The sequence below is a fragment of the Phocoena phocoena genome, chromosome 12, assembly GCF_963924675.1.
Source record: "Phocoena phocoena chromosome 12, mPhoPho1.1, whole genome shotgun sequence".
In the NCBI taxonomy this organism is placed as follows: Eukaryota; Metazoa; Chordata; class Mammalia; order Artiodactyla; family Phocoenidae; genus Phocoena; species Phocoena phocoena.
In genome coordinates, this window is record NC_089230.1 from 34,657,798 (window position 1) to 34,674,554 (window position 16,757).

Here is a 16,757-nt window from a genome sequence, read left to right on the forward strand (position 1 = left end):
CCTGCTTTCTTGAGTGATCATTACCTTACAGGGTCTCCCATGCTTTGTCTTTACTTACAATCCCCTAGTGGGATTAACTATTTAATCACCTACTTTGTCCCTTTAATCTGTCCCTATCAAGAGCACTAAGCTGGGGATCTGAATATATGGATTCTTGCCCAGGCTTTACTGATAATTAACTATGTGACCTGCAAGTCATTTGATTATAATTTTTCATTTCTAGAATAATCGTATTGCTAAGCACTTTAGTTTGTTCACAAAAGATACTATAAAGATACTGTAGAGTGAGATAATAGATTACTGTGGGTCTGGTGTGTTGTCAGCATTGGGCTGCACCCTGCAGGCCTGCAAGACCTGTATTTGCCCAGCTTTTAAGACCTAAGAAAGAGCCCGGAGTCAGTGACAGAGACATCAGTGGTTCAGTGGATAGGGGGAGCGTCTGAAGCAAGGTCCTGGAGTGACACCCCACCATCTGCAGCAGATGGTGGGTGGGACAGGGCAGGACAGTCTTCACTCCAAGGGCAAGGGGAGATGGGAGATTGCCAGTTTTAAGGGGAATTAACCTCAGGTTGGCTCATTGGTTACCAGGGAAACTAGCAGAGGGGCACGCCCCTCACCACCCCTTTGTTAGGAACAGTCACTAGCTGGGGCCTGGGGCAAGTATGTAGGAAGGTCAGTCATGTGAGTAGGGTGTAGGTAAAGCAGGCACTGGTGGAGCAGGGAATGTATAGAGAGCCAGAGAACAGCTATCTTGAGTGGCCTGACCTTACAGTCAGATAGGAAAACACCCCTAAAAATGTGAAAGGTTATTTTGCTTTCTTCTAGTTAGAAGGTTGTTGCTGTCTAACTAGATCATGTGGCCAGGAATTTTTTTCCCTATAAATGTAAAAACTAAAAGAGGAGATATGCTAATTGTTTCACATATATGTAGCCAGCCTGATGTAAATCATGTAGGAAAATATATATCATTTTTATTCAGACTTCAGGTAAGGGATCACTAAATAAAGTTTATTCTTTCCAGTAAGGACATTCTCCAAGTAATCTGCGGTCTTGAATGCCTGCAGTAGAGTAAGATTGACTTTTGATCAACAGCTGAGAACTCGGGTGGTGTTACCCCAATGCTTAAATAACACTGCCGGTGTTCGTCCCTTGTAGTTATGCACATCTGCCAGTCTCATTAAAAAAAAAAATCTGGAATTGTGATTCTGCTTTACAGTGTGTATGCTTCAAGCCCAGATTGGTATTTAAAATACCTTATTTTATTTAAAGCATTTTTTTGTGTAGATGGTTCCTTTATTGTACTTTTATGAAACGTTCTTAGTCATAGTTATAGGAAATATATAGCATGGAAATAAACAATTTGAGTAAATTCTCTTTATGGATAATATTAAGAAACAGTAATATTTATAAAGTATGGTGTATTTGTCACATGATGATTTTTAGAATTAATAAGAAGTGGAAGCAGCTTACATAAAGTTCCTGTTAACTATTTCCATTTCTCATCTAGAACATATTCCTGTATGCCTGAGAAGTAACTATAAATATGTGTAAAACTGAAATTTTCAATGGCCTTGGGACTTTTGAGGCTCATACATGTTTATGAATTGCAGCTGCACATATAAACGCATCTGTCCCTCACAGCTGAGAGATTCTGAGATGCTTAACATGACTTTAAGTATAAACAGCCCTTCTCTCAACAAAGCTCTTCTTTATCTAATATACTTACTCTTTGTTGTTGCAAATGCGTCATTGCATCTGCTTATTTGGTGAATTTGCTCTTCTGAGGATGATGAGATGAGTAGAATAGATGATTTTAGTAATTGGGTTACTTTCCCTTCTCATTATAATAAGATACATGAAAGTGATTATTAAATGGCTTTTTTTAAAAAGATAATTATGTTGATGTTTTTGCCACTGTATGTTTTCAGTTTTGAAAAAATATTTTATTAATGAAAATTACCAAATATAAACAAAAGTAGACATGTCGACTGAAAAAAAGTGCATGACCTAAAAGTTGAGAGTTATGTATTTTTCAGCAGACATTCTTAGGACTTCAAGCCTGGAGACAGCATCTCAAATAACCCTGAGAAACTGCTCCGAGGAGGTGAGGGGGAACCGGAATATATAGGAGTATTTCAGCAAAGGGCAGGTAGTCGGAATGTCAAAAGATTATTGTTAATTAAAGAAAACCAGATATATCAAGTTAAGGAATTTACTGCTTTTCTATGTATAGGGAGGTGCAAGAGTCTACGCTCATTGAAATCATTCCTTTGATAGGCACTTCAGCTATCTGGGGCCAGTGTTCTGTGTTTTCTCATCCTGAGTTTCCTTAAATCTGCAGTGTTGGGGTGGCTGCAGTTTAATGACTGCTAGATGGGGGCCATTCCTTGTTTCCATCCCGAGTTCCCTCAGGGCTCACCATCAGCAGTGGCTGCTGTGACTGATGGCTGTGACATCCTTTGTTTAGTGATATGACAGGCAATATTTTTCTTCTCAGACTAATACGTTGAAACCCTCATGTACTCATAATAGTATCAACAGTCATCAACATTTTATTTGCTTATCTGTCATTCTAGTTTTTTTTTCTTTATGTATGTGTTCTTCTAAGAGGTTGGTTTCATATTGGTACCCTTTGTTTAATGAGCAGGAAAAGAGCTCTGATTGTTCCTATTAGGCAGTTAATCCTTGGTTGAGAAGGTCCAGGCAGGGAGATGAATTAGCATAACACAAGCGTTAGCCCTGAAAAGTTATGGGACAGAAAAAAAGAATAAAATAGGAAAAAATCTAGTGTAAGTATTAACCCATTTATAAGATTTGAATTGATACTACCAATGTTCTGCAGACTAAAAGAAGTCTTTTTTCAGAGGGCAGAAATAATCAAAATCCAATTAGAAGCTGTAAGATTTGGGGTAATAAAAACCTGCTTACTCTGCAGTGAATGGGTTTAATGCCTCCAGGAAAAGTCTGGCGTTTTAGAAACCTTTATACTCTTAATCTAGCTGGAAGATAATATCCTCCTTTGTCCGCTGACTTCCCTTGTTACTTTTCTACCAATCTGTTGTCCCCTATTTCTCTGTTGCTTAAATTTCCACAGCGACCTCAAAGTTCTTGTCTACTTTGCTTTTGCTATGACTGTTGTACAGTTCCATTGTAGCCTTATTAATTTGTAGACAAGCTATTATAATTTTCTTGAAACCCTTCCATGTATTTTGAGGAAATTAATATATACAACAAGCACTTAGGGAAAAAAAAAGAGGCTCATTTATGGTTATGTTACTGTAAGGGGCACCCCTTCCAGGGCCCAAGAGTGGACTCTTGTCTAACACTCGGAATTGAATTGTCCAAGGAGACACCTGTACTGACAAAGCAAAAGACTTTACTAGGAAGGGGTGCCTGGGCGGAGAACAGCCGGGTATAAGGAACCCAGGAGAGCTGCTCTGCCACGTGGCTTGTAGTCTCAGGTTTTATGGTAATGGGGTTAGCTTTCCAGGTTGTCTCTGGATAATCGGCTTGCTTGTGCCCATATTTGGTCCACTTCCTGGCAGCACATACATCTCTCAGTCAAGATGGTTTCCAGCGTGAGGATTTCTGGGAGGTTGGCAGGACATATTATGGGCTGGCATCTCCTCCCTCATTTAGGCCTCTCTTCCGGCTGGTGGTAGCTTGTCAGTTCTGTTTTCCTTATCGGGACCTCCTGTTGTGAGAGAATTCATTCAAGCAGTTATTACCCTGCATGGCCAGGGCAGATGATTTCTGTCAGTGGTTCCCTAACAGTTCTAGGATAAGATATGTTTACAGGCTGGGCATTTTTCCACTCAGTATACATGTGGTTTAGAGTAAATATGACGTTGATAGTTCCCTTTGGCACTTAGGCTGGGCATTGTGCGTCTTATCTTTGTTATTCTAGGAGGAGCTGGAGGAGGAAGGTTGGGTCTCAGGGTATCATCCAGATAGGATGGAAGTATCCCCTTCTGCAGCAGCTCTGAAAACCTTTATTAAGTTTAAGTTCCAAGCTCCCATCTTTCATTCATCAGAGTAGGTCTAGATTTTCATTGGTTCCTTTCTTTCAGTTTATTCTATCACAAGTCAGGGTTTCTCTGTCACTGGCTTATTTTCATCCTGTAGCCTAGGAAGAAGCCTGAACATTTAGTCATTGTTGGCTCAATAGCTTTGGGGAATAAATTTAATAAATTAAATATTTCTTCTCCCTAGGTCATGTTGGCTAGTGCAGTGTAATCTCTATGATACGTTTAAAGCCAAAGCATACCTTATTATCTGATTGCTATTACTGATATTAATTATAATGATGATAGATAACATTCTTGTTCTGGTACTGTATGTCAGGCACTGTTCTAAGCTCTTCTGTGTTGTAACTTATTTATTACTAATTCCCCTAATGAGATATAGGTACTATTACTAGCACCATTTTACAGGTGAGGAGACTGAGGCACAGAGAGGTTAAGTATCTTGCCAAAATTCAAACTAGCTATTAAGTGGTAGAGCCCAGATTCAAACCTAGGCAGTTTAGCTCTAGAGTCTGTATTGTTATCTATTATTCCATATTGCTTTTAAACATTTTTAGTGTGACTTTTATCTTTTGAATGAGAAGCATAATAGTACATAGGTTAATACCGGCTTCACTTTTATTTCTACCAATTCTAAATAATTCCATCAGTATTTTAAGTACTCTAAAATCTAGTAATAGAAAATAAGCCCATTAAAATTACTTTGTTGAGATAATTTAACAGGCTTTATAGGACAGATTTTTAATAGAATATAAACTATTCTAGTTTTAAACCTTCTAGCTCTTTGTGCTTGTGTTAATTTTCTCATCACTTTATTGTATAGACTGACCTTCCTGATAAAGGCTTTCAGTTAGGAAATTTGTATCATACTGGTTTTTACTACTCATTGACTGCCTTTGTTTTATGAATCAACATAGTTCTCCATCTTAAATTCATCTGAGTCAGTTAACTTCAGCAAGCACATACTATATGCAGAACATTGTACTACTAGCTTCTGAGGATAAAGAAGGCATTTTGTTAGCCTCAAAGACTTTATTATCTAGGCCTAGCAAATGCCATCTCCCCTTCTCCTCTATAAAACCTTCTCGACTACCCCAACCTAGTTGAAATGAATTGTTTCCTATTTGCCACTGTTCTCAGCTTGTTCAAGCATTTCTTAAAATACTTATTATACTATACCTTGATGCATGTTGCATTTCTTTATTTCTCACAAGATTTTTGAGGACTGGGAACTGGGACCACATTCTACTGATTATGTTCCCTATCCTTATTTTGTAGAGATGATGTGACTGATAATAAATCCAAACACAGTGTATACAATCTATAAATTCTGTAGTTAAGTTAGAAAAATAAAAATACTGCAGAAACACAAAGGAGAAAACTATTACTGTGGGATTTAGAAACTCCTGATGGAAAAATATTTGATCTGGGCATTCCTTGAAATAGGTAGAGAAAAGGACAGGCTGTCCCAAATAGTGGGAATGATGTAAGCAAAGACACAGGAACAACCGTAACTGTAAGGTGTTAAAAGAATGACAAATAGTTTGTTGTTGCAGAAGTTAAGATGCTTGGATGAGGGGTGCAGTAGTCAATAAAGTTGGTAAAATAGTTTGGGATTAATCCTTCCCAAGGAATTTAGACTTCATTTTATTGGTGATATGAAATTATCATCCTACAGGGAGGTTTTTCAGGCAGGATGCAAGATATATCACAGAGGAAAAAGAAATTAAATATAGAGAGACCAGTTAGGAAGCAAGGCTGTTGGTAATAATCTAAGCATGAGTAACACAAGTCTGAGCTAGTGTTGCGGCAGAGAAAATAGAAAAAGAAGGGATTTGCATTGGAAATATTTCAAAGGAAGGATTGAGGGGACATGCTTGTTAACTCATCGAGCATGGGAGAACTGTGAAATGGAAGAGTTAAAGATAATACCAAAATTCTGAGCCTTTTGGACCAGAAAACCTTTCCTATTAACTCAGAACTCACTCTGTGACCTTTTACAGAGTATCTAGGTACATTTTCATCTTTCCAACCATTCTTTAAGTCAAATAGAACAGGTTTTTAAAATTTTCATTCCTTCCTTATGGATGAGAAAACCGAAGTTCATAGTTATGACCTGCTCAAGTTTATGTTATTATTATGTGGCAGTGCTAGGATTAAAACCCAGGTTTTTCACAACCAGTTGGTTTTGCCATGCTGAATTTGAAGTATTAGCAGAATGTGAAATTTCTAGCAGGTTTTGGGACTCTACATGAAAACAGTAGTTGAAGCAATGGGAATGGTTGAGACTTCCAAGGGAACAATTGTAGATAAAGGAGAGAAAGAGAATCATGGATTGGATTTTTGGTAATAGCATTTAGCTGAATAAAAAGAGAGAAAGAAGAAAACTGGAAAATAACAATCAAAGAAATAGGAAGGGGATCAGGAGTGGAAGATGTTGCTAGAAACTGAGACTATCAAAATGCAGAAACTGGTCAAAGCAAGATGCTATGTATACTATGGAGACACAGAGGAAGATGAGGATAAGGAAAAGCCATTTAATTTAACAATTAGGAGATTATTAGAAACCTTTGAGGAGAGTCTTTTGAGAGAAGGCTGAAGACCACATTATACTAGTTGAAGAAAGTATATGAGGGAAAAAAGAAGGGGCAGTGAGTTTACACTACTATTAGGAAACTTGTTTTTTATGTTTATATTCTTAGGGGATCAGAGTTTGGGATAATAGGTGGGTTTGTCTTATGCCTCTTCCCTCCAAATTACCCTGAGTAGAACTCCCCTCTTTTCTGGGGTATATGACTTAGGTGTGAGAGTTACTCTCTCTCACATCTAAGTCTTTACTAATAGCGCATGCAAAGCTGAGCTCAAGGAAGATCCACACAGTTAAATACTGCATCATTTGCATTTCAGACAGCTTCAAAGAGTTTTAAATGATAACCTCATTTTATAAAGTTTGGTATATTTTTGACTTTATTACTTTCTAAATCCTGAAAGTGTTTTTTAATAATTTCTTATATAATACATTTGCATTGTATCTTTGTGCTTATTCTTATTTAAAGGATGGAATGGCCGTATGCATGTTCATGCAAAACACCTTAACAAGATTTATGAGGTAATGTATCTTTGTTTTTAAAATATAATTTCTAATAAACCAAAAATAGCTCTTCATTCTGTGATTTGCAGTAGTTAAAAAGCAGTCACTGACTTTCTAATCATATTTATTCTAATGATGAACTATTTGTGCCATCAAGGATTGTCATATAATTAAATGTTACTGAAGGACATACAAGAATATCTCTTAAAAAATAAGAGATGAGAGATAAAAAGAATTAAAGACATAGCACTTTTCCCTAAAGAGCTGATACTTAGGTATAATCTGGTTATATATAGGTATAGACATGGGAAGGTTAAATACTGTTACTAGAGCAGAATAGACACTGGTCAAGAGATGACACATAAAGATTACCTAATATTCAAAATTAGTAGAATGTATAGTGAAGTGGTCTGTATCTGCAAGGAGATAGAAAAAGAGTTCCCAATTGGAGAAGGCTTTTACAGATTTCTGAAGAAGATGGATTCACTTTGCACCTAGATGAGGAAGAAAAATGAGAAAATTTTGGGCCTGTCATTTTGTATTTGGGGTTACAAACTGTGAAATGATAGGGCTGATTAGCTTTCTACTTCTATATTCTGAATGTAAACAATTTAAATATAATTATAACTAAGGAAATTCATATTTATTTAGCATACTTGTTTATTGGACATCACTGTATTTTTGGTACTCTTTGTATGTGAGTCTAGAAAAGAAAAGTGAAATCAACATTACTGTTTAAAATACCTTCTTCATTGTCTTAGCTCCTATTCACCTACTTCTCCCTATTACATACATTTGACTTTTTCTTAAATAAATCTTAAAACTTGGGTGTTTTTTTTTTAATAATCCTTTTTAGGGACTTCCCTGGTGGTCCAGTGGTAAAGAATCCACCTTACAATGCAGAGGACGTGGGTTCTATCCCTGGTCAGGGAACTAAGATCCCACATGCTGCAGGGTAACTAAGCCCATGTGCCACAACTACTGAACTCACGCACCTCAACTAGAGAGCCTGCGTGCCGCAAACTACAGAGCCCACGTGCTGTGGAGCCCGTGTGCCACAACTAGAGAGAGAAAAAAACCCACATGCCACAAATATAAGCCCGTGCCCTGCCAGGAAGAGCCCGCGTGCTGCAACGAAAGATCCTGCATGCCTCGACGAAGATCGTGCATGCTGCCAGTAAGACCTGATGCAGCCAAAAAAAAAAAAAAATCCTTTTTTTTTTTTTCTTTGCGGTACACGGGCCTCTCACTCTTGTGGCCTCTCCCATTGCAGAGCATAGGCTCCGGGCATGCAGGCTCAGCGGCCATGGCTCACGGGCCCAGCCGCTCCGCGGCATGTGGGATCTTCCCAGACCGGGGCACGAACTCGTGTCCCCTGCATCGGCAGGCGGACTCTCAACCACTGCACCACCAGGGAAGCCCAAAAAAATCCTTTTTATTTGGATGCAGTGTGTGTTAAGAAATTTGCAATTACTTTAGACCTGCACCTTTTCATTTTGGTTAGACCTACAAAAAATTCTGTACTTTCAAAACATTTTAAATTCACCGTTTAAATACACTTTGCAAAGTGGGTCTTTGCAAACACAAAATGTTAAGACTTTTTTTTTTTTTTTGGTACGCGGGCCTCTCACTATTGCGGCCTCTCCCGTCGCGGAGCACAGGCTCCAGACGCGCAGGCTCAGTGGCCATGGCTCACAGCACTAGCCGCTCCTCAGCATGTGGGACCTTCCCAGACCGGGGCACGAACCTGTGTCACCTGCATTGGCAGGTGGACTCTCAACCACTGTGCCACCAGGGAAGCCCAAGACTTATTTTTACTTCAGAACCATTCTTTTATATAGGATCAGTCTCTGGATCATTTTAGTGAGTAATGAAAACATTTTTGATAGGAACCTTCAATAACAGTTCTGGAGCTCAATCTTCTGTACCACAATTCTTCCTTTTGGATACAGCCTTAATTTTCCCATCCATAATTTGATACCAATAAAAATGGACTAAGTATCACATTGAATTATTCCCGATTGCCAGCTGCTGAAAAGTTCCAGGAGCTGTATCCAGGCCTACCTCAGATATATTGCAGGTTAGGTTCCAGACCACTGCATAAAGCGATATTGAAATAAAGCAAGTCACAAGAAGTTTTTGGTTTCCCAGTGCATATAAAAGTTATGTTTACACTCTACCATAGTCTATTAAAGTATGCGATAGCATTATGTCTAAAAAAAATGTACATACCTTAATTTAAAAATACTTTATTGCTAAAAAATGCTAACCATCATCTGAGCCTTCAGTGAATCGTAAACTTTTTGCTGGTGGAAGGTCTTGTCTCAGTGTTGACGGCGACTTACTGATCAAGGTGGTGGCTGCTGAGGGCTGGGATGGCTGCGGTAATTTCTTAAAACAAGACACCAGTGAAGTTTCCTGCATCAGTTGACTCTTCCTTTCATGAATGATTTCTCTGTAACATACAGTGCTGTTTGATAGCATTTTACCCATAGAGGAACTTCTTTCAAAATTGGAGTCAGTCCTCTCAAACATTGCCGCTCTTTATCAAATAAGTTTATTTCACATTTTAAATCCTTTGTTGTCATTTCAACAGTCTTCACATCTTCACCAGGGTAGATTCCATCTCAAGAAACCACCTTCTTTGCTCATCCATGAGAAGTAAGTCCTCATCTGTTAAAGTTTATCATGAGATTGCAGCAACTCAGTCACATTTTCAGGCTTCAGTTCTAGTTCTCTTGCTGTTTCCACCACATCTGCAGTTACTTCCTCCACTGATGTCTTAAACCCCTCAAAGTCATCCAAGAGATTTGGAATCAACTTCTTCAAACTCATGTTAATGTTGATATGTTGACCTCTTCCCATAAATCGCAAATGTTCTTAATGGCATCTAGAATGGTGAATCCTTTCCAGAAGGTTTTCAAGTGACTTTGCCTAGATCCATCAGAGGGATCACTATCTATGGCAGCTATAGCCTTATGAAATGTATTTCTTAAATAATGAGACTTGAAAGTCAAAATTATTACTAGATCCACAGACTGCAGAATGGATGTTGTGTTAGCAGGCATGAAAACAGCATTAATTTCATTGTACACTTTCATCAGAGCTCTTGGGTGACCAGGGGCATTGTCAGTGGGCAGTAATAGTTTGGTTTTTATAAATTTATTTATTTTTGGCTGCATTGGGTCTTTGTTGCTGTGTGCGGGCTTTCTATAGTTGCAGTGAGCAGGGGCTACTCTTTGTCGTGGTGCGCTGTCTTCTCATTGCAGTGGCTTCTCTTGTTGCGGAGCACAGGCTCTAGGTGCGCGGGCTTCAGTAGTTGTGGCATGTGGGCTCAGTAGTTGTGGCCTGTGGGCTGTAGAGCGCAGGCTCAGTAGTTGTGGCACACGGGCTTAGTTGCTCTGCGGCATGTGGGATCTATCCGGATCAGGGCTTGAACCCATGCCCCCTGCATTGGCAGGTGGGTTCTTAACCACTGTGCCACCAGGGAAGCCCTGGGCAGTAATAGTTTGAATCTTTTTTTTCTGAGCAGTAAATCAGCAGTGGGCTTAAAATATTCAGTAAAACATGTTGTAAACAGATGTGCTGTCACCCAGGCTTTGTTGTTCCATTTATAGAGCACAGAGTAGATTGAGCATAATTCTTAAAAGCCCTAAGATTTTCGGAATGGTAAATAAACATTAGCTTCAACTAGTAGTCACCAGCTGCATTAGCCCCTGACAAGAGAGTCAGCCTGTCCTTTGAAACTTTGAAGCCAGGCATTGACTTCTCTCTAGCCATGAATGTCTTAGATGGCATCTTCTTCTAATATAAGGTTGTTTTGTCTACATTGAAAATCTGTTGTTTGGTGTAGCCACCTTCATAAATTATCTTAGTTAGATCTTCTGGATAACTTGCTGCAGCTTCTGTATCAGCACTTGCTGTTTTATCTGGCACATTTATGTTACGGAAATGGCTTCTTTCCTGAATTCTCATGAACCAACCTCTGCTAGCATCACACTTTTCTTCTGTATCTGCCTCACCTCTCTCAGTCTTCATAGAATTGAACAGAGTGAGGACCTTGCTCTGGATTAGGCTTTGACTTAAGGAAATGTGGCTGATTTGATCTTCTATCTAGACCAATAAAACTTTCTTCCTATCAACAGTAAGGTTGTTTTGCTTTCTTATCATTCATATATTCACTGGAGTAGCCCTTTTAATTTCCTTCAAGAACTTTTCCTCTGTATTCACAACTTGGCTAACTGTTAGCCAAAGCCTAATCCAACGCAATAAAGCGAAGCACAATGAAATGAGGAGTGCCTGCATTATACAAAAACATCCATTTATTTGGAACAAAGTTGATATGTCTATAGTTTAAAAATATATAATGATTTAGGGAGGTATTTTGATAACCTTACATAGCATTTAGTATGAATTATTTTGTCTTCATTATTATACTGTTTTGCTCATGATACATTGGCTAATAGTTCTATACTTTGAGGTGTGGTTATTTTTATAAACATAGTTCAGTAATTTTGTTTCTACTGCATCTTAAGTTTTAAAAGTATTTGTAAATTAATATCAAAATTAAAAATATTAACATCCATTTTTCCTTTTTCCTTCAATATACAGACTTCCTTTAATAAGTGTTGCACTAGTTCAAGGTCGGGCCCTGGGTGGAGGAGCAGAGGTTACTACAGCATGTGATTTCAGGTAGGGTAAGAATTGTATGACTCCTTGCACAGGTGTAATTAACATGCTCAAATTCATTTTTTGCCTAAATATCAATATTTTATTTATTCTTAAAGAGGATAATCAGTTAGTGAATATTTTCTTTTTGCCAATCATTAAAGTAGATAATTTTAGTCAGTCTAGTATAACTCCATAATTATTTCATTACTATGCATTTCAAAAAGTTAACAAAAGGATTTGAATAAATCAAATCCATATTAGCAAAGTCCCTGGGGAAGGAAACCAAGAAAATATATGAAACTTTAAGATTCCCAAGAATTATACAAGAAAAGTAAAGAACTAAAAAAACCCAGAGAAATAAAGAGAATAGAGAAAGAGACTGCTTAAGTCTTCCTCTTACAAGAGGTTTTCTGAGAACTATTTCCTATCTTTACTGTGATTTGTAGTAACTTTGTGGGGATTTTGGGCTGATTAGGGAATTCAATTAGAGAAAGTTATTTGGGACCAATTAACCTTTCAATCCCTAGAATTCTTTTTAGTATTGGCTAGCTGTACTTTATAGGAATGACACAGTTTTGATAAGGCCTTCTGTATTTTGGTTTTGTGTGTATAAAAGATAAATGTTCAGTTTAATGACTGGCTACAAAATAGGAACCTATGTAACCATATTATAGGTCAAGAATTGAAATATTGGGGCTTCCCTGGTGGCACAGTGGTTGAGAGTCCGCCTGCCGATGCAGGAGACATGGGTTCGTGCCCCGGTGTGGGAAGATCCCACATGCCGCGGAGCGGCTGGGCCCGTGAGCCATGGCTGCTGAGCCTGCGCGCCCGGAGCCTATGCTCCGCAATGGGAGAGGCCACAAGAGTGAGAGGCCCGTGTACCGCAAAAAAAAAAAAAAAAGAATTGAAAGATTACCGGTACTCCTGAACCCCCATACATGCACCTTCTAAGTCATAGACCCTTCATTTCCATCTATAGGAAACTATTACCCTGTAATTTATGATAATTACATTCTTACTTTCCTGTATAGTTTTATAAGTTAACTATTCTGTAACCAATATATTCTGTTTTTTTCTTTTTGAACTTAATATAAATGGCATCATATACTAATAGAAATACTATGAGGAAAGATTCAGTAAGCTAATTCATGCAAAGTAGTAACATTTTATTGATATATTAATTTTTAATAAAATTTATGACAGGTTTCAATTTATAAGTTGAAATATATCACTTTATATTCACATAAGTCAGGATTTTAAAATAGTTTTGGTGTATAAGACAATTTACAAAGATCCCAGTCTCTCTGAAAACTAGTACTTACTAACTGGGGAGGATTCTTGTACACAACGAAAAATGGCGATTTCACATGACAGTGACCCCTGCTGTCATCAGTGCAGATTGCATCAGGAAGCTACATTTCATTCTGTGAGGAGGAAGCAGTTACTGGCTTCATGGACAGTATGAGACTAAATATAAATGCTCTGTGTGTGAAAGGATTAAATGCTTTCTCACTTTACCCTGAAACACAGGTACTTGTGGAATATATAATTTAAATATATAATTATATAAGATATATAAGATATAAAGTATATATTTAAGTATAATTTAATATATTTAAAGAATCCTAAGGTATATGTGAGTATACATTATTACACTTAAAAATTCTCTACATAAAAAAAAAACATTCTTTGCATAAAAGTAAGTGCAAGTTAAAACTTTATAGATGCACTCTGGAGAAAGTGTACCCTCTAACATAGTCTGTTGTTCATCTTTAAGCATTTATTAGACTTTTGCATCATCCTTTATATTCATTCCTGACCTGTGTTTGGGTGTAGTTAGGATTTAGGCCAAAAGGCAAAATCAAAGAAAAAAATAGAGATTATTTGGTCCTTTAATACTGCTAATTTACCTTGCTATGTTATTCTCTGAATGAAGTGTCATGTGTTCCTAGAGCCTCATAAAATATTTAGTTTTTTTGATTATGAGTTGTCTGAGGGTACTGCCCTCATCAGATATATTCAGTAACATAACCAGATACAGTCACTTTTCCAATGAAGACATATTCATTTGTGGACCAACTACTTGGCATATACAGACCCTCATATTAAATTGCATTCAGTAGAGTCATTCATTAAACATAGTTTAGCACCATGGCTATCTAGGCACTGCCATTTAAGAAACTTGTATGTTTTGGGTTTTTGTTTAGTTTTTCTAGTAATACAGTTTTATTACATTTTATAAAATTTCTGATTCACAACTGATAAGAAATTAAAAAAGAAACTGATCCTTCACAATAGAAGTGTGAAAAGCACTGTCCTAGACTATTCAGCCCTTTTAAATCTTTATACTAAATGCAAGAGTTCTTAAAAGATAAAGGCTAATAGAGAGGGTTGTATACTGAAGTACATTACTAGCCACAGTTACAAGGTAGTGATAAATCAACACAAATTACGCTAGCTCATTTTCCCCCCAACTTGATCAGTACCCTGTCAGTTATCTTCTATGACAAATTATATTATAAAAATACCTGCTTGTTATTAAAAAAACACCAAAAGCTTTCATAGCATTCTGCTAAAAAGATAAGTTCCTTCCGTAGGTTGGCTCTTTTTAGCTTAACTTTCTTACCTTGGAGAGTTGCCTGGAATTCACTCAACTGACAGAAGAAGAGAAATAATCTTAATATGAATATTCCAAAGAATTGAGCTCATGCACCATTCTAGCATTATCCTACTCCCTGCCCCAAAACCCTTTAAGCACCAGCTGATAATACATGTAATGAATTAATATGTCAGAAACAGGTCTACATGGCATATATAGACCCTCATACTAAATTGCCTTCAATTGAGTCATAATTTTCATTTAAACTTTCTTAAAGAAAATGGCTTTTTAAAAACATTTTCTAAAGCAAAACATTAACTTACGAATTAAAAAATGACATTCTACAGTGCTCACAATCTCGTCACTCTAACATTATCTTTCCCTTTAGTGACAAAATTGATGAGGAAATAAAAAGCTAGAATTGTATTAAAATCATTTGCTTCAAATTTTTAAATTTGTCTTGATTAATTAAAATATCTAGAATGAAATATAAATTAAGAAAATATTTGAGTATTAGTTTTCTATTGCAGCCATAACAAATTACCACAAATTTAGTGGCTTTTAACAACATCAGTTTATCTCACAGATGTATAGGTTGGAAATCTGGCTGGGCTCAACTGGGTTCTCTAAACCTGGTCACACAAGGCCCAGATCAATATGTTGGCTGGACTGGGCTCTGAGGGATCATCTACTTCCAGGTCCATCCTGGTTACAGCTGGCAGAATTCAGCCCCATGCACTTGTAATTCTGAGGTCCCTGTTTTTCTGTCAGCCTGTCAGCCAGGGGCCAGTCTTTGCTCTTGGAGGATGCCTGCATTCCTTCTCATGTTTTCCATGTGGCCCCCCTTCAGCAGTGGTGGGTTAAGTTCCTTTCGTACTTTGAATCTTTCTCACTTTCCCCTCTGCTGCATCCCTCTGACTCCAGTTGGAGAAAGTTTTCTGCTTTTAAGAGCTTATGTGGTTAGATTAGGCCCACTCAGGTAATCAAGGATAATGCCCCTATTTTGGTGTATATAACCTTAATTACATTTGCACAGTCCCTTTTACTATGTTTACTATGCACAGCTTCCAGGGATTAGGGCCCTGGACATCTTTGTGGGACCATTCTACCTACATCGTATGGGCTTGGCATAGAGAATATTGCCAGATTTTTTGCTTTTATATTCCTATTTGATCACCAATTAAAATTGGTAACTTTGTTACTCTAAGCTACCTTTGTAACTCTTTTTAAACTTTTATTTAGGTACTTTTTAGACAACATTAATAAGAGTTCCTATATATACCAAATTAATAAAGGTTCGTTGATATAAACATTATTTTAAGTGTAGCTGTAGTATGGTTTCTTAGATTGGTTTCAAGCTCAAGTTTCCAGAATGTGTTTTAGGAGGTACTTAGAACACTCATTCCTTGATTCTGCTTTCTGTCTTATTCCATATCATTCAGAAAAAGGGGGTCGGGGTGGGACAAAGGGGAGAGAAAAGAAAATCTCTCAGAACTACCCTAGAAAATAGAAAATGACAAACTCAGACTGCTTGGCTTTTCAGCATCAACTTTTGGCAATCAAAAGCATGTAAACAGTTTAATTACATGTCTAATATTTAGTTTTTGCTACTTAATTTGGAAACTGGAATTGCATTTTTTGTTTGGAAATATAGTCAGCCCTCTGTATCTGCGGGTTCCAAATTCAAGGATTCAACCAAGGATTGAAAATATTCTGGAAAAACATCCAGAAAGTTTCAAAAAGCAAAACTTCAGTTTGCCACGTGCTTGCAGCTGTTGACATAGCATTTACATTGTATTAGCTATAAATAATCTAGAGATGATTTAAAGTATATGGGAGGATGTGTGTAGGTTACATAAAAATACTACCCTATTTTATATGAAGAAATTGAGCATCTGAGGATTTGATATATGTGGGGAGTCCCGGAACCAATCGTGGAATGAACAGAGAATTTTCCTATAACATATTATCACTTAAATTTACCGATTTCTAACACCTTGCTGTTTTGTTTTTCACCTCGTGTGTGTGTGTGTGTGTGTGTGTGTGTGTGTGTATATGTATGTTTTATATATATATATATAATACTGAGAAATTTGAGTAGGTTGCAAACATCTTGCCCTTTTACTCCTTTAAACACACATGTACTCACATAAATATATATTATTTTTTAAGAACTAGAGTATTTCCTTATTTAACCACAGCATAGTTGTCAAATGCAGGAAATTTAACATCAGTGCCATACTTTTATCGAACATACTATCCATATTCCAGTTGTGTCGATTCAGCAGTAATACCCAGTAGAGCACTCCTGGACTTTTCCTCCACTGCGAGGTCATGTACTGCACTTAGTTGTCAGAGTTCTTCACATTCA

The 16,757-nt window shown here is 37.3% G+C and overlaps 1 protein-coding gene across 2 annotated transcripts in view; it reads left to right on the forward strand.

Moving 5' to 3' along the window:
- ECHDC1 (ethylmalonyl-CoA decarboxylase 1) overlaps positions 1-16,757 on the forward strand; it is a 36,275-nt gene that overhangs the window by 12,022 nt on the left and 7,496 nt on the right. Inside the window, exons 4-5 of one of the 2 annotated variants that reach the window (XM_065888997.1) lie at positions 7,082-7,134; positions 11,728-11,808. In XM_065888997.1, the coding sequence (XP_065745069.1) occupies positions 7,082-7,134; positions 11,728-11,808 (134 nt within the window). Of the gene's footprint in view, positions 1-7,081; positions 7,135-11,727; positions 11,809-16,757 lie in introns of those variants that run through there. The other variant, XM_065888998.1, reaches the window with a different exon arrangement.